The 25,692-nt window shown below is 40.0% G+C and overlaps 2 protein-coding genes and 1 long non-coding RNA gene across 4 annotated transcripts; 1 reads left to right on the top strand and 2 right to left on the bottom strand.

Moving 5' to 3' along the window:
• Window positions 1-661: 661 nt before the first annotated feature.
• LOC135466291 (uncharacterized) lies at window positions 662-3,585 on the bottom strand. Its single transcript, XR_010444102.1, has 4 exons — window positions 3,276-3,585; window positions 2,203-2,278; window positions 1,408-1,509; window positions 662-715 (listed from the first exon to the last, which is right to left on the bottom strand). It is a non-coding gene; the product is annotated as an uncharacterized LOC135466291 (long non-coding RNA).
• A 5,451-nt stretch (window positions 3,586-9,036) lies between these two features.
• Window positions 9,037-17,434, top strand: LOC135466469 (myosin regulatory light chain, smooth muscle-like). Of its 2 annotated transcripts, none has more exons than XM_064743960.1 (8): window positions 9,037-9,159; window positions 11,561-11,579; window positions 12,239-12,322; window positions 13,920-13,995; window positions 14,517-14,618; window positions 15,579-15,657; window positions 15,783-15,831; window positions 16,165-17,434. In XM_064743960.1, exons 2-8 carry the CDS (start codon window positions 11,568-11,570, stop codon window positions 16,270-16,272), a joined length of 510 nt encoding a protein of 169 aa, XP_064600030.1. In that variant the 5' UTR covers window positions 9,037-9,159; window positions 11,561-11,567; the 3' UTR covers window positions 16,273-17,434. The 2 variants fall into 2 exon arrangements, with proteins under 2 accessions (XP_064600030.1, XP_064600029.1); XM_064743959.1 differs by lacking the exon at window positions 12,239-12,322 and adding an exon at window positions 12,395-12,493 and having other exon boundaries at window positions 9,041-9,159.
• A 2,270-nt stretch (window positions 17,435-19,704) lies between these two features.
• LOC135467802 (vesicle transport protein GOT1B-like) lies at window positions 19,705-24,888 on the bottom strand. Its single transcript, XM_064745659.1, has 5 exons — window positions 24,741-24,888; window positions 23,806-23,897; window positions 22,921-23,099; window positions 22,591-22,672; window positions 19,705-22,066 (listed from the first exon to the last, which is right to left on the bottom strand). Exons 1-5 carry the CDS (start codon window positions 24,763-24,765, stop codon window positions 22,028-22,030), a joined length of 417 nt encoding a protein of 138 aa, XP_064601729.1. The 5' UTR covers window positions 24,766-24,888; the 3' UTR covers window positions 19,705-22,027.
• Between the last annotated feature and the right edge of the window lie 804 nt (window positions 24,889-25,692).

The following is a 25,692-nucleotide window of genomic DNA, read 5'->3' on the forward strand; positions in this document are numbered from 1 at the left end:
TTTTTTCATTCTTGAACATCACAATGTCAGCAAATTGAAACATTGTAGACCACTTCTACAAATAATCAACTGACTCGCTCTCAAATTCTGTTGTAAAAAGAAAGTTAATTCCACCATGCACATTTCTTCCAAGGCAATCCCCGGACGGATATTTTTTCCGTGCAGTATTCGTGAATTCTTAACTTATTCTTACTTAAGACGGTCAGAATTCGGGATTCCCCACATCTCGTCAGTTACCCGACAAACCATTTCATTCAATGTCACAATCACACAGTCAAGATGGCTGTCTGCTAGAGCATCTTGATTTCAACACAGTTATGTCTATGATTCCTTATGAACACAAGACGGCACCGTTGACCATTATATAATTGGAGGCAATTAATAGTAGAGAGTGCGCCACTGTTTGGTTGGCCGTACATGAAGATCGCTTGTCTCCCACCAAAATGACATGCGCACGTTTGCCAATAACTCGTCAATCTACGTCAGACAAAATTGATGCCCGTTGTACAGGTGAAACTTGTTTGAGCACAATGAAATAAATGAATATTTCTTGATGAACAGAAGCCATCTTCATCCCACACCCACCCACCCGCCCCACCGGACACATTCACTCCCGAATAACTTGATGTTGCTCACTATTTTTCAGGAATGTAACCTCTATTCTCCGGGTCAAACATCTGGAATGCCTCCTGTATTCTGTCACTGGGATCGTAACCTGTCCAACGTGGAAGAATTAGGTTAGCCACATAAGTTCACAGCTTAGATCCGCCTATTAACGCCATACTTAACATAAAGAATTATTTTATTTTACAGATCCCGGAGGAAACCCACGACAATCACTTTCATTACGTGACCAGTTGCGATCACTTTGATTATGTGATCAGTTGCAATCACTTTGATTATGTGACCAATTGCAATCACTTTGATTATGTGACCAGTTGCAATCACTTTGATTATGTGACCAGCTGCAATCGCATTGTAAATAACACAAACTTGTACAGTTTTATTCACTTATAGACAACGATGTCCAGGCAAAAATAACAATCTGAGTACGAAATAACTCTAGGTCGTCCCAGCCTTAAGCAAATGTTATTTATTGTATTTGATTGGAATTTGACGACGTACTCGAGGGTATTTCACTTATACGACGGCGGCCAATATTATGGTGGGAGGACACCGGACAGAGCCCGGGAGAAACCTATGGCCATCAAAACGCAGATTGCGTTAGCTAATGAATTTATTAATCGAAAATATGTCATGAAATTAAGCTCACTGCTTTATGGGTTTTTTTATTATCGAGGCCCATATTTAAACATCGCAGAGGATAATAAACACAGAGCCAGGAGCATAAAAATGCCAGGTTCTGTAGCGTATGACCGCGGTGTATAAGATTTGCCACAGACTGACCGGATACGTTCTGCCCCATCATGCGGAGGAAGGCAGTGAAGTTAAGGTCACCACGTGCTTCGGTTAACATCCTGGTTATCTCCCGTTCTGTGGGCATCTCACCTACACAGGAAGAAAACAACAGCATGCTGAGAACTCTGCTGGAGCAGCATTTATCATTCATTACAGAACCATCACTGTAACCCTTGTTTGCTTTCCAGACAAGGCCGTTACTATAACTGTACATGGCACAATCCCGCGACAGTTACCCTTGCCGTTCATAATAATGTAACCTATTGCATAGCGACATAACAGATAACACCATACCCAGGAAGGCGACCGTGTGTGTGTGTGGGGGGGGGGGGGACATAGTTGCCATTAGATTCCGCCTAATTCACGACTAATATGGAACAATCTTGTTATCCGTACGAATATCCCTGGGCACATTGATTCCGCTTATCTACTTCAAGCCAAAGCTAAGTTAACTACACACGGCCTATGATTTACGTTATTCCCATACATTTAGGTTTCCTTTCTGTTTGCTGATTTTCAATGTGTAAGGAAGTGAAGTAGCGAGACAGGTTTGCCTTGCTATCACGGTGCGTTGCCAACGTTACCTGGTTACAGGACTTCACAATGGATCGCTATTATATTGAATGTGCCAAACGGTCCATATCACCTTGCATGGTTTATACCCGAACGAAAATGTATTTATTTACTCAAAACGGAAATCTGTCGTATCGCCTAAAGAAGCCGTGGATGTGTATATGTAGTGCGAGAAGGTCGAGCAGATCGCCATCAGCATCGTCTACTCACCGAGACACGAGTATATGTCCTCTAAATCTTCCATGTCAATAAATCCATCTCGGTTCTGATCCATTAGGTTAAAAGCCTTTCAAAGGAAAAGGGAAAAAATACTGCTCAGAAATGCAAAATATACATTTAGAAATTTCCCATGGAATCCGCGTTTTAATACCATCTCACCTCAGGCGTTAAATTATGAATTGCTTAAATTCTTCGTAAGATGTTGTGCGCATTTATTAAAGCTGGGCTGTAAATGCAACTCCGAGGTCATTCCGAGAGTGCAACCTCCACTCCAGCAAAATGTACAAATGTTCACTACAGAGCAAGGGACACTACTCTGCTTTCCTGTCATATTATCACCGAGCTGCTATCCATAAATCGCTGTGTGGGGAGCTAGCAGGGATGTGGCTTGATGATCACAAAAATAAATCCAGACGACAGTGTTGTGACCTAATAATAACTATGTGCAATTTACTAATGGTCGAAACATCCAATATAAGCGATTAAATTACATGAGATAGTCCACTTAATTCCAACCAGAACACACTCTGGATTGGCAGTGTAGGAGTACACAAACCTACTAATGTGGTAGTAAGTTCCTATCTGCCTTACCAAGTTAAGGTAAGGCCTATTATATTAAATCAAACATCCAATTAGAACCTGTTCTCTCACCCACTTGACAACTACCTGATACGCTCTGACTTGCTACACAGGTAGGTGAAAGGAAGTTACAGGATTAGTTATCAAAACGTGTGCCGGCGCAAACTGTGGGATTATTGAACAATAAGTCTACTAGTCAAAGCCAAACCAGGTGCATGGCCTGGCTCATCGGCAGACCTATCAGTGGGCTGACACACAATTACCAGATTATTGCAAGGGATATAGTAAATACATTGTCGCCATTAATTCCACCCAGGTGACAATATCTCTTAACAGTGTGTTCAGTTTTCTGGGTCCTGATACAAATTCACACTCTACCAAAGTATAATGGATTGGCCTTTCAACCAAGGCCAACCTATGGAAAATAAAACACTTTGTCCAAATCCCTGCGTAACTATTTCTGCTAAGTTGCTTGTAAATCTTACCTCTCGAAATTCGTAAATCTGTCTCGTGGTGAATTTTGCGATCAGGCTGGTCAGTGGCGGTGCCGACTTGGAGGTTTCCGATTCGCTAAGGTTTTGCTAAAGTGGAACACACGGGATTGTTAATCTTAGTGAGAATCCAGATTATCACGAGGTATCTGCTTCTGTCTTCACATGCATTTCCTCAAGACATTACATTGTAAGTTCGCAAGTGGGAAAATGACACAACATTTAACACGAAGGCGTATCCCTGAATACTTTTGTTGGTAAACCATTCCTTATGTGCAAATTATCAAAGTCTTATATGAACGTGCTATACGACGGCGTTGTAAGATTTTATGTAAGCAAAAAACAAGGGATCTGCTACAGGGTTGGCTGGAGCACTTCATGGGCTGTGTTTAGTTTTGCCAACAACCACACCATTTTCGTATCCATGCGCAGAAAACCTTGACTGACATTTTTACCGTAAATTCAATGAATTAAGTTATTGATTTTCTGGCCATAGCAGCCATTACTAGTGTGTTTTGTAAAGCTGTCTAGCGCATTTACTATATAACCAACTGACTCAAGTCTTCATTAACTCGAACTTGACGCTTAGATTCACTAAATATGTTGTCAAGAACGTTATCAAAGGCTAATAAAGCGACTATATATAAATAATATGGCGTTTCATGACACGGGCTCTTGTTCAAACAAAACTCAGTGCATGTACCTATCGTTTACTTACCATACTGTCTGATACATAAACCTTCAGGTAAAATGAAAGACGGCCCCCCATAACACCAGTTGAGGTTATATACAGCCCATGACGGTCGAGTCCTGGCTTGCTCTATGTTTTAATCTAGCGCACGAATGGCTAAATGACTGCATTTATGATCGACAAAATCGGGTACTTGGCTAACACGGTTAAATTAATTATGTTTTCAATGCTTCGTTATTCCATATTAACAGGAAAGGGGGATTATGTCTTATTAACGTTTGTATATAAGGGTTTCAGGCCTTTCACTGCGTGTTCCTTCCCCACTCCTACACCCCACTATACCCATTTCAGCTGAAATCCTTACGAGTCAACGTAAAAAGGGATTTAAAGACTGTTTCCTGAAAAAGGTCGAGCACAAAGCATTATTAGTTTTATACGTGGAAATTTGGCTCACAAGTTGATTAAAATCAATGTATACATTTTTTTATTTGTTTTTGTCATGACGAGTGGGTTTATAAGTGCACATAATGCAAATCAGTCATCTTGTTCGTGCACTCGTTTCTAAGCCAAAAATTCAATAGTTTTCCGACCAAGTGGCAAACAAGGGATCACAATTAAACCAGTGCCATCGTATATGGAATTTACCAGATACGAACACTGAACAATAGCAAATTTTGTACAGATATCTTGAACAACGCCGAGCTCACAGTGGTCAAGGTGATGAGGCAGAAAGTGATATCAGAAAACACAAACAATCCGTCTCAACCTTTGTCTTTAATAATACTTTATACACATGCGTTCTCGTTATCTAAAGTATGTACAACATGATTCTAACCAAAACGTGAGACTGTTTTATTGATGAATGCTGATTAAACAGTTCCGCGGGAGGAGACAAGTGATGAGGCTAAGCATAAACAAGCTTAAACAAGCGCCTCACAGACCCCAAATGTCAAGCTTGTCTACTGGTAGCAGTGATGTAAAGCGAAGGGGAGAGAGAGACGCATGCTCTGTAAGGGGTATGAGCCGTCAGGCATATCTTCGATTTTATCTTTTGCATATACACATTTGTAAACTGCTGTTGCTCTATTATTGTTAAAACTGAATCATTTTGTGTTGCTCGCTTTATTTAATTTCAACAATGTGTTAATATACCTGGTTTTGAGAACGAGTTTACATTACTTTGTTACTCATAACAATGATAGTCACGTAGTTTTTACGTGGTATAAATCCAGGCCACTCGTATAATTTCGATTACCACAATCATAAGTTACAGACCGGATGTGATGGGTCTATAGCATTCAAACTGGTTTAAGCTGTGTTAATTATGTGGCCAGTATTGATGTTCGGTTTAGTGTCATCGGCATTGTGCTTCATTGATGCAACATCATAAATATAACGAAAATGAGACCGCCAGGTTTGGTGGTATGACCTAAATGTTAAATTTGCATTAACTTTGTAGAAACAAATCGAACAAGACAGGCTATATTTATACCTTAAAAACAATGGAATACAGTCGGAGAAAAATGAACGAGTTCATGTTTACTGCTTCACCTGCAGTGCAACCTTGAGCTCGGAACGGAAGGGAATAGTTTTTGTAGTACCGTAAGCTGATGTGGCAGGTGCAAACGCCACAGATCTTGCAGGAATGACCAGGAGTGTTGCTCCACGATTACACTGACAAAGCTTTTCCTGTCGCGTTGTAACCTAACAAATAACCTCCGTGTAAGTTGAATGTCGTCGGTTTGATCCCTATCCACAAGTGTTTGTAGTTGGAAAAAGAGACCACAGTCATTGAGACCATACATAATTTTTGGTGCACAGACAAGCTGTAAGTGATAAAGCCAGTAGAGGAGAAAAAGAGCATGTAGGCAGCAAGCGCAATGTATATGATATTTGAGTGGATTTTAGAACCCCATAATCTTAAAAAATTAATCTTAAAAAAAAACCAGAAAGTCTGTTGTCCGGGTGATGCTTATTCTATTATATTCAATATATTCTATTGGTGCAGCAGATTATTCTGTTAAATGTAACACAGATATTCTGCTAAATATAGCACAAATGTATGGGTCTACCAGAGATCGGGCTTTGATTCAAATAATAGTTATCTTATCTTATTTCACCTCTTTAAAGCTCTGTTGTTGTCAACATTACGCCGATCATATAGTGACGATGTCATGCAGAATGGTTTCAATCCCTCATGCATTCTGTTATTTGTGCTGTCATGCATTTTAGATGGAGCACAACCGACACAAGACACTACACTCTGACTACAGCCACCTTGTATTAGATGACACCAGATCAACCAGCACTTGACCTTTGCTGAGGTCTCAGTGAAGGATTATCCAAGTTGCCATGGCTCAGTGCGAACTTGAAGTTTTCACAACTATTGGTCACAGTAAAGAACACTTTTGTTTTGAAACTGACTGAAAATGCGTGTGTTGTATACATATAATACATCGATAGAGATCGTTTAATATGCTCAGATCAGTCAAAATACTCAAACTGATATATGAATGTCTCTTGGAAACTCTTTTAATCAAACCAAAATACCATGCTTACATGAAATAAAACAACTATAACAGGTAGAATGGTAGAAATAGCTCGTGTGCTTGCATGAATAAAAGTAGTTAGCCGGCATATATGTATGTACAGCAGATCTCCCGTGCATTCGGAGATAACGGTGCATCAGACCGAAGTAAAGGTGGAATCGACGGTCAGTACGCGGGGGCTGGCTGACTTGTTAAGATCTAATGAAATTAACCGCTAATGCCCAAAAACACACGCGGCCGCTTAGCGCTAAACAATTTCACCAGCAACAAATTTGTACTTGTGCACATGACAGCTGGCGTTTGTAAGAAGAGCTCAGAGAGAAGTGTTTGTAAACTGAGAGCGGTATCCTTTAACTCTAGCCAGAGGTTTGCATGTGCACCGTTTTGCACTAACGGTAGATTTATGGTAGTTCTTGTTCACTCCACACCCAGGCTGCCAGTCAGAACCGCCAACTGTATACACATCTGTCTACATGTATAACTATTCGTGACTGTTACACACTTGTAATAGATGGCAGTGGTTCTGCTACAGAATTATCGAACCTAGTATATGTAGTACATACTGCATCAAATCTTAAACTTCTAACGAGCCATACAGCTTAAACATTTTAACCTGTAAACGTATTTATTTATTATTTTTTTATTTGATCGGTGTTTAACGCCGAACTCAAGAATACTTCACTTGTATGACAGCGACCAGCATAATGGTGGGAGGAAACCGGGCACAGCCCGTGGGAAACACACGACCATCCGCAGGTTGCTGCAGACCTTCATACATACCGCTGGAGAGGAAGCCCAGCACTGAGCTGGACTTGAATACCGGACCGCATTGATGAGAAACTCCCTAGGTCATTACGCGGCGCAAGCGCGCTAACCAACTGAGCCCCGGAGGCCCCCACCTGTAAACATACATTTATTTAATATGTATTATGGTAAGCTGTTATTTGCATAGGAAATGTTGTCAATAAAATCTTGTACACCACTGACAAAGCTAGTGCCCTTCCTTGCAAACAAAATCTGTACATACCATAAGCTGCATTAACAGCAAACATTTGAAAGTCAAACAGAGTTTTTACACATTTACATTGGTCAGTCAGCATTAACCAATTAAAAAAGAGACACTGAATAAATTCAAGACTTTCAAATGATTCAATCATGCAAACTTTGAACTGAGCTGAAACATAAGAGTTGTGTTCAATACATTAACAGGTCATTTAAACCGATTTACCTCTTAACCTCAAAACCACACAACCCTACCATGCATCGGCCATCAAATCCATTAGGAATAAATAATGTACATGGTTATTGAATTTGTGCATTTTAGTTATGGGAAACTATCACAACCAAATGATACGAGGAGCTACAAAACGAAAACACATAAGCTTTTCTACAAATCAGACAATATTTGAAGCAGTTAGAGAAAGAAAACGATGCCTCGAGAATACAGAATTTATTTTTAAAATAGAAAAGTTATGCTGGGATTGGCCTTGTTTTCAATCTTGGGCATACAACTGTATCAAAATCTCAAAGTATTTGGTATAACATTGCAGGGGGGGGGGGAAGCGAGACAGACAGACAGACAGACAGATCGACGAACAGACGGACCAAGTTAACATTTTCAATTTTACCCAAAGCGTGGGATAAGCAATGTCATGGCATGGGGTTTGACTGTCGTTTCAATCTAAAAATTCCCCTCAACATTCATGGCTTTGTTCCTATCATGAGAACTGAAGGGTATTAGCAGGGTGGTTATGGACGACACGTGTTGATGGTGTATATCCAATAAGCACTTCCGTCCGCAGTGATGCCCGCGAGAATTCGGAGGTGTAGAGTGACTACAGCGTAGAGTAGCGAGAGGAAACTGCTGTAGGAGTGACAACGCTAGTATTATCATCTGTAATAGGTCTTCGCATCAGCTTCCCAGAAATCTAATTTTAGGTGCTGGGCCTTGCGCCCGCAGCTGAACTCCTGTTGACTGTATTTGGCCATGCAGCGCCTGTGAGCTGCTGCTACTGCCGTCACGTGACCCAGGGGCCAAGAGCGAAGACGTTGTTCGCTGTCTGTATAGTCGACTGAAGAGAGACTAAGATACCAAATGACTTTCCAAGAGAATAAATAAACCATTTAATCTTCTATTATGTGGTGCCATTTTCGGTTAACCGAACTCAATTTGAAGACGAAAAACTGCGATAAAACCTCGAAACCATGCCTGCGATGAGAAAACAGCGAAAAAAAAAACTCTTTTCTTGGAATTCTTTGACATACTTAGTTTATTGTATTCTTTTCACAACCATTTTTTTCTTATTTTTTTACATTACGGCGTATAGAATGATACAAGTGCTTTACAATAAATGGGCACTGTGGCAGGGTTATGCTGGCTTTGGGTCAGTGACTGAAACTGGTCGGACTGGGTCCGGCAATTCTGACGGGAGAGACCACTGCAATGAGAAGATGAGAGGCATGCCCTTGGATAGCTCCAGATATGGGGGTAGAGTCGTGACGTCACAGCCGGTGATAAACTGAACGTCTTAGCTTTCGAGGGCCCTAGTGCTCTCCGAGTAGCCGATTTGTGAAGCTGTGCCGCTAGCAGGGCTGGGTGAAGGTTTAGTGTAGGATTTTTCTTAAACTAGAAAAACAGGTGAGTGTTCTTAATTTCATGTCAGACCAATAACTCTGATTGCTGAACTCATGCAAGCTTTGTGCAACTCTTTGTGTAATATTAGACTGCTCATCAATACATTATATCGAAGAGAGTGCTTATTGGGTTGTAGTGTTACTTTTCTGTATGGTGATTGCTTTGTCGCTTCAGAATATTTCATGACGAAAGTGTTGATTAATACTGTTTTGGAGATATGGTGAAATTTGATTTTCTTTTTACCTATTTTTGAAAATGTAAAGGGATCCACGGTATAAGCTTGACATCTCTAAAGGTTTTTGAAGATGACATGTGTGGACTTATTATAGCTCGTGATTAAAATAGCCACACTGTGAATCTTGTAAGACGCACCGAAGATGCTGTATCAGCAACACAGTCAGGGTTACGTTACCATAGGAACACCACTATCACGAGACGGCAAAATACATTTTGGGTTTTGAGCCAACATTTTTTACTCGTTATTTTTAAGTGTAACAGATAGCAGTAACCTTGTACTCCAGACTGAGGGCGTACATGTAGCTTCTATTCCAGCCTTCACTTGACGAGGAGAGGCTTATATATGCGTTGGGCTCACTTTCGAAAAATGATTATTGAACTTTGTCAAGAATAAAATTTCTAAAGTCATTTAACGGAACTTGGTGGCCATTAAATATCCCCCACAAATAGCTTGGCTAGAGAAGGGTTTCCTGCATGTTGGAGCAGTCTGGGTAGGTCGTGACCTCTGACATTCACACATGCTTCGCTCATCAGCAGGGTGCGCATCAAGCTACATGTATATCTTATCTTCCGCTCTTCTTTTTTCCGCCAAATTTCATTATTCTCCATGATTTTTGTAAAAGATTTTGGACATGTTCCAGATTTGTTTAATCCTTATTGATAATGTTTTATCTGAATGACCTAAATAAACCTAAATATCTGAATGGCATAAATAAGTAATGTTAACAAATATCATGAAACCTTTACAGCAATCTGAATCGCACAAAAATGTAAACAGGTGATAGATGGGCGCACTTCACTTACACTCTATGTGATCTCTTCTATACAATGTTTAATCCGTTTTCACACAGCGCCCATTTGTATTGTCGATTCGTCAGATAGTGCCATTATTACTTCATACTATTTGCAGTTTTCAACCAAAATCGAATGATAATCCAAGCGCGTGACGATTTTGGCGCACTTGCCAACAGTCATACCATGAAAAATCATACCATGAAAAATCATACCATGAAAAATCATACCATGAGAATGAGGCTCATTCACGGATAAAAACGGCATTTATCATTTATCATTTTCATTTCTTATAGCTACCACTGGAACAATTTGGTAATCTTGTTCGAGTAGGTTGGTAGTGGCTTTTTCTGTTAGGAAATTGAGTATAAATGATTTTCCGAGTATAAATGATTTTCCGAGTATAAATGATTTTCCGCGGGAAATAGGCTATTACATTTCATAAATCCACGAAATAAAAATCTTGTGTACTCGTGGTATGCTCGTGCAAGCCATAGAAATGGAAATGGCAGAGAGATGATGAGGGGGTGGGCAGGCTCGCAGCCAAATTGCCATTACTTATGGAATATCGCGTGTTCTTTATGTAAACTCAATGAGTATACGTAATCAGAGACCGGGCCACAGACACTGATCTGGATTGAAGTGCGCCTCCACCGTAAACATGAGAAGGGGGGTGGCGTGGCGTCACTGGGTGGGAGGGGGTTAGGGGGTAACCGGCTGGTGGCAGTCGTACGGGGGCGCTGGGGATGTTAGAGTGAAGGTATGTTAGCGGAATTCGGTGGCACGGGCTGATGAGGTAGATAGAAGCTGTGCTGAGGAGGGAGGCAGATAATTACCGTAGCTTAGTATCAGGTATCCGGGTCTCTATTTATAGGCACACTAATACACATGGTGCACATGTCTCCAAGCTTCTCTTACCATTGCCATACATCTGCTGCTCCACTTTGTATACTAGCTTTACATCGCGGGGTAGAACTTCACACAACCCAACCTCTCTCTGTAGGCAGCAGTTGCTAACTCAGCACATATCCAAGGTGGGTCGGATCGTTACCCTGATAGGATACAGTTTACCGGGGGTACCTTCTCTGCAGCTTCTCCCTTACGATACTTGGATACTATTGTTGCATGTTTTACTGGCGATCTTGTGCTTACATTTAGGTACTGGTACAAGTCTGGATTTTATCAGAAAGTTGGACAAAGCATCCACAGCACTTATTCATGTCTGAGGTCATCGCAATGCCACTTATTATGTAGCATTTGAAATTGTTTGAAATCCGTCTGAGTGAAAACATAACTTCTCTGAAATGTCAGTGAACACAAAAGGTAAACATGGACTTTAAGCATTCCTTTCTTTCTACTTTCATGTTATCTACAGAAACAAGATGGCGGAAGAGGTAAGTAGACATTTTGTAATATTAGGTCAGCGCATGGCAGCTGTTATATTTCTGATCAAGGTTTTGTGACAAACTTTTATATTTTAATCGGTTTAGTGTTCTTGGATTTTATATGTTCCTTGTATTTTTAGATTCTCAGATAATACAGTTAGTATGTGCCTGTACGTATAGGCCATGGTATGCAGGCCTTTCACGACCTTGGCTTTGACCCCTCCTCTCCTATACAGACCTACACACCGGCATCAAGCGGTCCCTCAGTCTAAAAAAATTGATCGAATATCCATGACTTTAATATCGATCAAGTGTCTTAACATCTTCCAGTCATATTGATATGTATTATTGCTTTACCTTGTAGTTTATGTGTTTTACGATATATAGAGGTAACATTTAACCTTTACCCCGGATGTAATTTTCCAGATGGCGAGTAACGCATCATTTTCAGGAATTTGATGTGCAGTGTGTTTACCATTCAAATAACTTGTATTCTCATTATTCTTAAAATTGTGACTTAAGTTCTGGTCTACATGTTTATATAGTACAGACAACCTAATCGCGACCCTATCCACCCACCCAATCCCCTTAATTTCCCCTTCATCCTGTTTGTAGTCAGTGCTTTGGGATTCTTGTAGTCAAAGTCTAAGTCATGTGTTACATTGCAGTCAGGCGAAAAGGAAACGGCCAAGCGCCCCGGATCCAATCTCTTCGCCAAATTTAATAAACAGCAGATGCAAGAAATGAAAGAGGTATGGTTTTCAGCTAAGTGGAAAACACTAGCACATCATGATATGTAACTTGACTTCATTCTTCCCTTCCAGGCTAGCAAAAAGGCAGGCAAGGAAGATCAGCGCGCACAGCGTGCCACCTCCAACGTTTTCGCCAAGTTCAAAAAAGACCAGATTCAGGAATTCAAAGAGGTTTGCAAATGGCCACTAACATCACGTGGCAGGTCACATGACCTCTAACCCTGGCCACAGCGCATGCTCTTCGTGAGCGATTGCCTAGCTCGGTGAAGAACTAATCCTGGCTAACACATGTACATTCCTGACAGCATGATTACATCGTACACGTGCTAACGTTACTCTTCTAACACACTATACGTCCGCTCGACAGTAACACGTATCTTTATTTCTCTTACGCTGTCCCCACTGTCTGTATTCAGTTCTCTTTAGTTCTTACACTATCAGTTGAAACACGTGTCTTCGCATAGAATTATTGTCTACTGGCACAATTATGGCTGCGATCATCATATTCACATTAACACAGGTCTACAATAGGCCCATGTCCAACAACATGTTTTAGATCGACATCGAAACTATTTGGCGTACATATGCAGCGCGATTTTGTTTTTCTTATGTTTTCTTCCACACATTAATGAGAGAATAATGCTATAGACATATCTTTTTTGTTTTCATTTAAATTTTCCGAAAATTATAAATAATGTATTGAGAAAAATCGTGGGTAAGTGTTTCCCCGAAACAGCTAGCTAGGATGAGCTTAGATGTTCATCGTCAGTGCTGTTTACAATATCATCGGCTCGCAAATTGATGCCTACATTAAAAGCTGATGCACATGTTTGAACATGCCACATATGATCGACGGGGAATTATGCTGATGTTCCGTTAATATTGTCATCATTACTTCCTATTGTGTCATTTTGTTTCTTTTCTATATCTGATGTCTAATTTATCTTTGCTATTTTTGTTAATTTATGTGCTGTTTCGCAGGCTGTCTTTAATCTTTATGTTAAGTCTTTGTCTTTTATGTATATTACTAACGTATGTCTCTGTCTGACTAAAGATGAAAACTGCTGTCATATAAGCGTATATACTGTATTCTTATAACATCTGCACCGATTATTGTTGTGGTTTATATATCTATAAATGGCATAAAATCTATACAATGGTTAGCATTTCACGTGTGTGCTGTCATGAACTGTACTTTATGGATAAATGTTTTCCAGATTTTTCAAAAATATTCCCTTTAATGTTATGCTAAATGTTAAGTTTAGAGCCAGTTGTAACTGGAAACACAACAGGCATCTTACGAACCGATGAAGAAAATGAGGAAAAGTAAGGCTTTCTGGTTTTGTTTTGTTTGTTTTGTTTTGTTGTTTTTTTGTTTGTTTGTTTTTTCGTTTTCTTTTACTTTTTTTTTTTGGCTAAAATTGCTTAGTGATGGCAGTTAAGTAACGAGTCCCTTAAGTAAGAGCACCATAAACTCCACATGAGCTGTTATAGGGCAACATAAGGGCAGTTAGTTTCCTAGATCTACGGCTAGCATGTTTTTTCGTTGACCACGAATTATGGAGACAAATCTAGGTTGAAATGGTTCTGTTTTCAGGCATTCACCATGATCGACCAGGATCGCGACGGTGTCATATCCGTGGACGATCTTAGAGAAATCTATAACTCACTAGGTAAGTTCAGAGAAGCTATTAACAGTTCCCGCACGGTATAATCTTATGGTTGTATAAGACAATACTTAACTTTGAACACAAAGGCAGAAAGCTGTCATGACCTGAGTAAAAAGCTCTCTCTCAGGTCAATATTTCGTGCAAAACTGTAATGGCATAACATTAATATCAGAATAACCACGCACATTTCCTCCACAAAAACTAATTTCGGGTTGTGGCTAAACGGGAGAGTGATTTTTTTTTTGGAGGCAGTCTGAGGCCTGTTTTTGTGTTCGTGCATGTGTTGGTTCAATGCAGCTGGAGGTGTGTTTTCCAAGTTTCTTAGATTTTTTAATCCGGAAATATGCATTATCATTGATTTTTGGCTTTAAAGTGTATTACGTCCAGTATAGATACTGATTCCTTGTATACTGCACACCGAGCGACTGCAATGTTATTGACCAATCCAAGTCAATCAATTCAATCCGTTATAATATACCTGAGCTTTGGTTTTGACTGTTTTGAGTTCTCTCTGCGTATTACAGGCCGTGTACCATCCGACTCTGATCTTAATGAAATGATCAAAGAAGCACCAGGTCCAATCAACTTCACAATGTTCCTCACACTGATGGGAGAGAAATTGCACGGTAAGGATATACCTACACATTTATGTTTTCTGCTATGGCGATTCCACGTTCCTGTTGGAGACTTAAATAAGCATAATATAGTTCATCAACGAGTCACGAGCCTAGTTCTTTAATGGGTTCTGTAAATGTCATTGGCCAGTACAGTCGCGCCATACAACCCAGTCCCATGGCGTAAAATACCTAACTAGTACATAAATGTCATTTTTTTGCACCTAAATGCCCCGCAATAGCATTTTCAACCTTATATTCAAAGAAGCTGGATAAATGTGTGGCGTGTGAAGACCAATAGTTGCAGTCTTATTTTGGAACCAGTCCTTCGACCATTCAAATTACACAGCAAACTGATTCGTCTCAAAGCCGTGACACCTTTGCCATGTTTGTAATTAGGCCATTTACAACTGGAGATGAAACGACCTCACGGAATTTGTTGACACAGTCAACGATACACATCGATGAACAGGAATCCAGATTAAGCTAGGTTCCGTGCACCAAGACATAATCTTGGCCGCAAGTGCAAATTAAAGATCGAAATTCGATGAACGAATTTTGTGGAGTTCAAGTTGACAACCTAAGATCCTGTGGGTGTATGTTAATAATTTATACAGAGCCTTGTAAGACTTTGCTAGAATAGACAGACTATACTTTTGAACAAGACTTTTATGACATAAAAGATTCCAGCATGGAAACACAGCCCTGCGCTGCGACAACAGTTTGATAGTTGGCAAATGGTCACACGTAACAGGTGAAATTCAGCCTCTTGTAATTAGACACAAATTTTTTTTGTAGTTTATTGACGTTTTTGTGCAAGATCATATGTCTTAATACAAACGTATCAGGTTTGTGTCTATTTGTGCACGATTTGCACAAGAGTTTATTAGGTTGTAATGACGTGCGCACGTGTTATACATGGCTACAAGACCTTTGTTGGTGTTTGTATGAGGTTTTTTTCACTTTTCACAGGAATGGACCCGGAAGACGCACTCAGGAACGCCTTTGCTATGTTTGACAAGGAGGGAAAAGGATTCATCCCAGAAGAATAGTGAGTATAAAGCTACAGAAAATTGTAAACTTTAACACCTGTATTTCCAGATCACCTTTGAAAGATTCAATACCTGAATTCCGCTAGCATGAAAAGCATATCACATTTATGCTTTCTACTTTCAGCCTTAAAGACTTGCTAGAGAATATGGGTGATAACTTTGGGAAAGATGAGGTAAGTATTTGTGTCCACTGTATCCCTTCAACCGTCCCCCCCCCCCCCCCCTCCCAGTGGTCGTAATGATCGCATAATTTCCAGGTGCTTGGGTGACGGTTTTCCCCATTCCTGTGACGGTTTTCCCCATTCCTGTCAGTTACTGGCTTCTGTGTTTTAGACAGGCTCCCTTCGTGCACATTCTGAAAACTCGTCAATAGTTTGGAACTCAGCAAAGTGGTAGTCCTTATGAAAGGACAATCCTTGTTTTGTTAGCTGAACTTGTTTCTATTGCTATTCTCTGAAGGTAATGGAACCATCGTTCTTAAAACTACGCGTGTTTATTATTTACAGATCAAACAGACGTGGAAGGAAATTCCCCTGGAGGGAGGAAAAGTAGATTACCAAAGATTCGTATCCCTTATTAAGGGTAAATTAGGAGAGGAAGAATTGGCGGCGTAAGGTCACAGCCAAGGGAGGCTACTCCAAGAGCGAAGAAAAAAGAAAATGTACTGTGATTAGTTGTCACCCACTACTCCATGACCCTATCTCCTTAGTTTGGCGATACGTTTGTTGCTCCGAGGAGTCCGTGGAAAGAAAAGGTTCTCCCCGAAATCTCCAGTCGTTAGAATTCCCTGTGAGTTCTAGCCTGAGTTTATGCGGGGGATCCTCGAGCCTTCGTGCTGCCTCGAAGCCCTATCGTGTAACGTTGATCTGGTTTTGCCCTTGTGTCTAGCTACTAGCGTGAACATTTCGGAGAGGAGGCTACTGGTGGTCGAGAGGTGTCCCGCGGATCATGGCGCAGTGGGTGACGCTCTAGGACATTTTCCTATCCAGCCTCAGACCTTCGGAATCATTGAAGTCTATTGGGCCAAAACGTGAACACCATTCCATTTAGCTATTCAAGATCAAGCCTAGTCAGCTGAGGAAGGTGTCTGTTGTGGTGTGCAGAAAACGAAGGGTGAACTCTTATCCACGTAGCTGGACACCGTTCACCAGACACCCATGCTTCAGCGAGCCTTTTTACTTACGCAGTAGTGAGTCAGTGTTGGCCTCGTAGGGTTCACCTCCCAAGGCTGTGGCCCCCGTTCCACAACCTCACCCGCGGAGAACCCATCTGTCTAGATCCTCCAACCGGGAACTCTTTCTCTCTCCTTCCTCATTCCTATCATTCTACTCTTTGAACTCTTCAACAGAATTCAGAATTACAAGTAAGCTCGACATATCCGGACTCAAAATCTCAAAAAGCTCTTGATCTGGAATCAATAGCCTGTGCAGTTTCAACTCTATATACGTACAGAAAGTCAAGCGTTTGGTATAACATGGAAATCATCTCATGCTTTCAATCCCTTATTCCTTATAAATAAAAAAATTATATATATGAAAAAAAAAAACAAATTACAAACAAAAGTATGTACAAAATGCATCACGTACATGACCTGTCGTTGAAAAGTAAACAATGTGAGGATGGACCATCGTGCAGCTTACGATCAGTGCTGACCCAGGAAACATCTCTATCTCAAGTAGATCAAGTACTTCATCTACTCTACAGAGACACCTATCATCTGTCTCTCTGTGAAGCATCGGTGTGGATTGTTTTTTTAATTAAATTCTGTGCACAGCATTTTTTTGTCTTATGTTTTTGATTTTGTTGTTTGTGACTTCGTGGGCCTGTCTTCTTATTATTCAGGCAGTGATACAAAGATACAGGCCTACGTGTGGACCGCAGCATTTGTTGTAGAATTATTTCTTAAAGAGTTTGCGTTTTAACGAATCAGCACAACGGGCTGTGTAATGTAGTGCCGCAGGTGAACGCCTGCACGAAGTGGACTGGAAACACCTATGGATTGTGTCATCAAAAAGCATCAAGTATGAAATAGAGAAAACAATTATGTTATGATCGAATCCGATGACACAAATTGACTGCTTGGTTGAAATTAAACAACTGAAACTTCATAATTTAATGCTCGAGGAAACCTAAAATTTCGCACTAGAATGTCTACAGGGGCCGTTGACGTGGTCTTGTGAGCTTTCAATACTTCTCTTGTTCAGCCTTCGACTGACTGGGTGCCAGTTAGGCACGTGTACGTAACGGAGCACGGCGGGAACTCATCCCACATGGCGCCTGTTGTCCTAGTAAATATAGAATTGTGTAATATATTATCGGCAGGTGCAAGAGGAAATGAATAAAACGCTAATGCACTCATCTATTGTAACAACATCGGTCTACTTAACTTAATGGAGTGTAGAACGAATAAATGATTATGGCTTAACGTCACATCGGCAATCTTTCAGCCATATCGTGGCGATAATGGAGGATAGAATGAGTCACTCGATGCTGGTTGCGTGAAACATTTTAGTAGCGTTATTTTGTTCTATCCAAATTCGGACCGGCCTGGATAGCACAGAGCGTCCGCTTCGGGACCGGTAGATCCAGGATCAATCCTTGATCGACTCACATCCAAGACCGTAACTTCCTCGCTTGGCGTTCAGCATGAAGGGGATAGTGCAACGACTGGTTGACCCGTATCAGTATAATGGCTCGGGCGGGGCGGCTTACTTGCCCTCGGTAAGTCGTCTCATTGAAGCAGCACTAAATAACAAGGAGGCACATTACATGTACATGCACCCTAAGGATTCCTTCGTCGTCATATGACTGAAAAAATTGTTGTCGTACGACGTTAAACCCCCAAGCACTCAATATCCAAATTCTGAATTGAGTTGTCCCCCGCTATCGGGTAAACTGCTTCGGTTCTATTTGAATGTTAATTAACAGTGTCAAAATATGCAAGACACTGGCTTATATCAAGGAGTACATGTGTGTACTTTCGGATTTGTTTCTTGATTGTGCTCTTCGTGGCACTCGAGGAAAGGCTGCAGAAAATTCTGTAGAAATGTCTATTGATGGTCGTACCAAGGTCAAGGGGGGACAACTCCGGAATATACCTCATAAACTTTGCCATCTAACCGACACCTTTGCCATCTACAAATCTGTCTTCGCAAGAGCAATGCGTTGTACCGACTTTCTCAATTGTGACAAACCTCCTGACCTACAGACCTGAACGAAGCAGTAGCAACGGAAGCCAGATTCGAACAAGCGATCTCAATGGTCAGCCAATTAGACACCGATGCCATTAGTTTGCGATTTTTCCTATTATCTCTGGTCAAAGAAACAATATTTTCGCTCACCTGACGTGCGAGGTCGCAGTTCCCAACGGAGCACAATACTTGATTAGAGCGGATTGTTTTTGTCCCCACCGTAAGCTTGGCCTTCTCGTATAAATTATGTCCAATAACTCAAACATAACTATGTGATGTACACATTCAACGGTCGATGATAGACTGTATCGTGTAGGCCTGCACTCTCATCAATCTGCGTCAAAAAGTTTTTATTAAATGGAGAAAAGGAACTGTTTGATCGATCCGACATGGCACTTTCAAAGTTCAACTGGGGTATATATTAATACGTGAAACAATTACAACTCTGCGCCCAGTTGTTCAAAAGTGTATCAGAAGTTAAGCTTAAATATTAATACCAGTCGTGGCCTAATAAAAATTTAATGACACTTTAGTTCAGACTTAAGTTAATACCAAGCTAAACTGCTAATACACTTTTGTTATTTGATTTGATTGGTGTTTGACGCCGTATTCAAGAATATTTCACTTATACGACGGCGACCAGCTTTATGGTGGGAGGAAACCGGGCTCTTGAACAACTGGACCCAGATGTGTGGCAATAACCTAGGTCTAAGTACACATGTAGGTACTGTTCAAAAATGGCTAGGAGAAATCTGAATACGAGAGAAATGTCCAAAACTACACATAACTAACGTGTTACTAGTATATACGTTTTGGCTGTTGGTCCAGACAGTGAACAGACACTGATTATGCACATTGTACTGTTTATTAGATAGATGAATCATGACACTATTCACAAATGAGTTGGGTTCATATCATGTACCTGGATGGGCCTATGTTTTTCAATGTTTTGGGGCTTTTTATTCATTTATTTTTATTATTTTTTGAACTGGTTCTTGTTCACGTCGGTGTCCAGATAACCTGGGTGATACAAGAAAACGCCCCAAAATGCAACTGGAAAATGCATTGAGAAAATCAAACGCGCCACCATGTTATCAGTTTTATCAAATTAGGCGCGATTTATTTCTATAACCCGAGAAGACTGCGGTTACAGTTGACGTCATCCAAACCCTGCTCTGCCTTAGTTATATGGACAAGGAGTACGAGTGACGCGAAATCCTGGTTCCGGTTTGTCTAACATTGACCATGACGCATCTCATCGTCTCGTTAGAATTCCAGGCTAAAAGCTGATCTATTTATTTACCAAGCACGTCAGAATACAATGGCTGTGGACATTTAGGACTGTTTGCATTTTCGAAATAACTGAATTATTTGTTATTGTTTTTTTAAGATGGAAACCTGGATATTTTTCAACCCAACCACAATTGACCTTTCCTCCCAAGCCCGCTCTAAGCATGCAGGCCTACATATACCCCATGCATAACAAGACCAAATATACCGACGACCCATTGCTATTGCCTTCTGTACTACGTTCTCTGAAAGGAAATCCAGCCACTACCAAAACTTACATTCAAGTTTCCGATACTGACATTTAACGACAGCCCTCACATGAGAAAAAGGTTCACTTAAATTTCATGTTTACTAAATGTTTTGGTGCATTTGCATATAAATTTCGTTAACTTTAGTACCTATATTTTATTTCATTTACGTTGTGCTTATAGAAACGTGTCCAGATTACACGTAATTCTATATGACCTAGATGTGTGTCAAAGTTTTCTATGCCATTTCAAACACCTTGGGGCATTCGTCAAACAAGATTTACCAATAAACATTTGCGTTACTTCTCACTGATATTGATAAATTGATGATGTAATGAATCCTCAAGTGTTGTAAGAGCAGCAAAGAATATCTTTGTTCACAGCACATGAGCTACTAACTCTCCTTAGAGTGGAGATATACAATTATTCCATGGAAATTACAAGTGCAAGCACAAGTACTGCTGTCCTCCAGATCATATTGGAATCAACTGTCAAAGCCTCATGATCATTTAGTGCTATGCTCATATACAATATATTCCATATCAACCTAATCCACATAAAAATATTTAACGACACAAGTACTAGTATCTCAATCTATCTGCCACTGTGTAGATTCCTCCAGACTTAGACTTAAACCTAAGATTAAACTCAAACACTAGTGTGAACGCACTCATGAGCATGGCTACATTGTCCATTGAACACATCTAACTGATAGTAGCCTTGTTGAACGACAGTACCCTAAACCATGGGTAAAAGCATTGGGGACAGCCACGATCTACATACTACTGAGAAATAGGTCATTACTTCTCTGACATATGGTAGTGGGGTTTGAAAGGCTTGTCAGCCAAGCCCCTGTGATAACACCAGTGAAAGTAGAAGCTTCAATACTCAATACAAAAAACTGGCTGTGTACATATATGTATTGTATATGCAAATAGAATAATACGCATCTTCTATGTGAAGATGTGACGATGAATATTTAGTACACAGTGATTCTGATCACATGCAGCGGTTTAAAATACAAATCTGTTTTCTTAAAACAGGTTATTATACAGTTCTTAGTAACAATAAATATGGACTCCACAAAGCATGATGCATAATACAGAATGTGAAAATGTCTTTTCATAATGTCAGCATTAATAAAGTCAACAGCATTCATCTCGTTCGATCACTGCCATATAATAAACGCATATCATGACATACGCTTGGCAGCATCAAACATCACAAGGTTCCACTGCCGCACGAAACCACTGCCACAGGATTCATCCTACCATCACATCAGGTTTTTATCAGTGTTTGTCAGATGTATCCATCAGCCGATTACTAGACGGCCTACAGGCAGTACAGTGAATAGGCCTATCGCACAGTACAGTGAACAGTCTGGTAGCACAGTGCATAGACCTGACAGGCAGTACAGTCTATAGGCCGTCGCCCGTGAGGCAGTACAGTGCATAGGCCTGTCCACTCCTTTGCCTGTGATTTTCTTTGGAACAGGCATGATCTCATATCAGGCACTTATACAGTTCCACTGTTCCATGCATCATGTTGTTTCTTGGGTTTTCACTTTCTCGCCACCAGGACACATACATTCGCAAAGTAATATTCATGATCAATATAAAAAGTACTAGAAGAGAACGGAGTTAAACCACTGAGTTGGATTCTCCCACTCGGTCTGCAATCTGTAATGATACAGAAATTACTTATCAAACGATAAACTTAAGATTTTACAACTGTGGAACATCTCTGCCAAAATACATCATTACTGAGCGCTGTTTAAATTCTGTCCACGCTGGAAAGTTTAATTTAAAATTCCATTACTTTTAAGGATTTTCCTGGGCTGCATGAACCCTGTGAGGGAGAGGGCTAAATATAAACAGTTACTAACACAACCTATGCAGAGTAGCCATAAATTTTAATAAACCAGTTAAGTCTACAAACTGCCTGGAAATTATATGCATCCTTGACTGGCATAAGAACAGGCTTGTCCATAACTCATACATGATGTTACATGTCCTGTACTTATAAAGGAATTCACAAACTTTGTCAGTTCACTAAATTTAACAAGATGGCTCTGTTTTCATAAATGACGTATTGGAGATGTTTGATATGTACGTATGCTTTACCCTTAACCTGCTAACCTGCAAATATTGCAAAAAAGTACATTTGTATACACAGTATGCCAAAAAATACACAAATTTCTTACTGAGCGTATCCCAGGTAAATTCAACAGACTGCCTACTACAGGAACTCTTCTCAGAAAATTCACAGCCACTGGGAAGAAACCACTGGCAAAGCAAAGAACAAGATCAATTTTACATTACATTAAGAATCGCATCACAGAATGCAAAGACTCTTTTTTTAAATAGCAGTTACTTTTAATTTTCGTCATTACTAACACATACATACATGAAACTTCAAGAAAAGAGATTAAAACGGTATGTCCAGTATAACCACAAAATAATTCTTATTCAGAAGAGGTTTAACACAAACAATATCAAAATCACAAATAATGCACCAAAACTTTAAGACTCACCTAAACAGAAGAAAGAATCCATACATTTCCAAACACATGCCAATGACTGGCCAGCCTATCAAAACAATAAATATTCCTCCAATAAAAAATCCTGTAGCCTTCACTTTGTGTCTTTGGAAGAAAAATCTAAATGTCCGTTCAAGTCCTATAACAAATGCCAGCCCACTTACAAACAGGATCTGCAAGGAAAAAGAATGACAACGATATGAACGATAACACAGCTCGTATCAGATTTATACATTTATTGAGCTGATAGATGCTTTACTCTGTACTCAAAAATATCTGATTTAGAAGACAAGAGTCTCACAAACCAGCGAGAAACCATAATGTCTGACCTAGTACCTGACAAACCTCCTGACTTAAAGGATTCATGAAGAGAACTACGGTTATGAGAAAAATTATGGTTATGCTTGTAAGAGTTGTTTTGACAGATATCACAGTTGATGTCACAACACACTTCAAAGCTGGTTCCTATATAATATCCTACTCTCGACACTGAAACACTGGAGCCTTAGGAATGCTGTAGCTCAAACTCATACTTAAGACACACACCCTCCCCCACACCCCGAATCATTTTTGCGCTATTATATTAGGGCACATCCTAAAGTGCATGTTAAGAAATAAAAAGCAAGATATTTCATGAACCCTTTGAAGTGTCAAGGAGAGACTAGAAAGAGAGAAGGATTAGAACTTTTGACCTCTATGGCCAAGGGTTACTGGACTTCTGCCAGTTAAGGCAGTCTCATAACTACAACGTGGCAATCATCAACAAATCCCAGTTCAAAATAACATCAACAAAATAACTTCATAAAATATGTACAACTATTACTGATACTTTCAAAGATATTGAATTTGTAGCATAAAATATTTGAATGAATGACTTACATTGCCTATAGCTAGAAGTCCCTTATCAAAGAAAAAAATAATTCCCATGATAAGGAAAGACACACCAAACCCTGCCAGGCCCACGCCAATTTCTGAAAGAATAAGACAAAAAAAATAACATCTATTTGAATCAGACGAAAGAATTTTAATTTGGCCCTGGATTCAAATCCAATCTCCTGCAGATTAGCATGATTAATGAGGGTGAAAAATTTAGGTCTGAAGAGTTATACTGTACCCTGCTTCAGTGGGTTAAAATTGGCCTATTATTTCTAGACATTACATACTTTTTGTGAACAAAATTTATCAGTCTGTCGATGAAACAGTGCCCTTTTATTGACTACTGGTCCTTGACATTCCTTCCAGGGAATGTAGGTGAAAAATGCAAACAAATTTAGTAATTTAATGTTAGGTACATTGACTGAAAGTTTAACCGTTCTACGTAGATCAACTTCTGACCATAACTGCAGGGTGCGCTATGACTTATCACAATATCTGCTGTCACTGTTACCCGTTCTACAAAGCCAGACAGTTGTTTAGACAGTGCATGACCAAAATTCCATCGCTGGTAGACTAACAATCCAGACAACAATAGATGCACATGAAGGACCATGTGCTTTTATTTATCTATCGTATGACGCGTTCTGCTCCTGCGCAATTATGCACAACTTGAAACCGCTATTTGGCTCGTTCAGACTACATTTGGCTGAGGTCCGTGGTCTCGAATATCTTTGTTTTCTCTTCCAAATTAGAATTTGACAGAATTTTTCTTTAACTCTGAAATAATGTGAAAAATTCATTAGTTAGATAGATTTGTCTAGCCTAAGTCTAAAAGCATGTGTCCCTTTTGAAAGTATTACAGCATGTTGTTGTTGTAGCGATCATCATTCTGATTTTCACCCACGTCATCAGCATGATGTGGAAAGGTTCATACTTACTTTGGAAATCCGTAATTTGCATCATCTTGAAAGTTACTGATTAAACAAAACTAAAAATACAAAAGACAACAATAGTCCAGCTTTGCGACATTAGATAACACAACAAATTCCTCGAACAGCTACGTCTCGATCACTGTCATTCTGCCGCCGTTGTTACGTTGCACATAAAGAGCTACACTCCTAAAGGGGCGTAACTCGTAATTCTTTCATGTTACCCATTCCAGGTTTTCGAACCGTAAGCGCTTCATACTGCCACTAACCAATTTATTTAATTACACAACATAATCTTCTATCTTGGCACTGAAAATTTATAAGTCTAAATGTCAGAATGTTTAATGTTAAGCAATTCAGTGTTCAAAATTAAATGACAATAAAACAAACCCAAAGATGTAGGCACATGGACATGAATCATGGCTTTTAACAACGAAAGCCTCGTGTGTATACACTTATGAGTACAAAGGCTATGCGTCATATACACGAGAAATTCAACAAGGATGTAAAGTGATGATTTCTACTAAATCAACCATAAATTTCATCGATTTCTCTAAAAGTTTTGTCATCTTGTTCTGTTGATAGAAACAACAGCCAATTGACTACCAAGAGGCATGACAGACAACCACTCAGCTCACCAAGTACCTGAGAAAACCACTCAGCTCACCAGGTACCTGAGAAAACCACTCAGCTCATCAGGTACCTGAGAAAACCACTCAGCTCACCAGGTACCTGAGAAAACCACTCAGCTCACCAGGTACCTAAGAAAACCACTCTACTCACTGAGTATTGAAGAAAACCACTCAGCTCACCAAGTACTTGAGAAAACTACTCAGCTCACCAGATACCTGAAAAACCACTCTGCTCACCAGGCACCTCGAAAAACCACTTCTCTCACCAGGTACCTGAGAAAAACACTCAGCTAACCACCAAGTATTCAAGAAAATGACTCAGCTCACCA

The sequence above is a fragment of the Liolophura sinensis genome, chromosome 6 (genome assembly GCF_032854445.1).
Source record: "Liolophura sinensis isolate JHLJ2023 chromosome 6, CUHK_Ljap_v2, whole genome shotgun sequence".
NCBI classification, from domain to species: domain Eukaryota; kingdom Metazoa; phylum Mollusca; class Polyplacophora; order Chitonida; family Chitonidae; genus Liolophura; species Liolophura sinensis.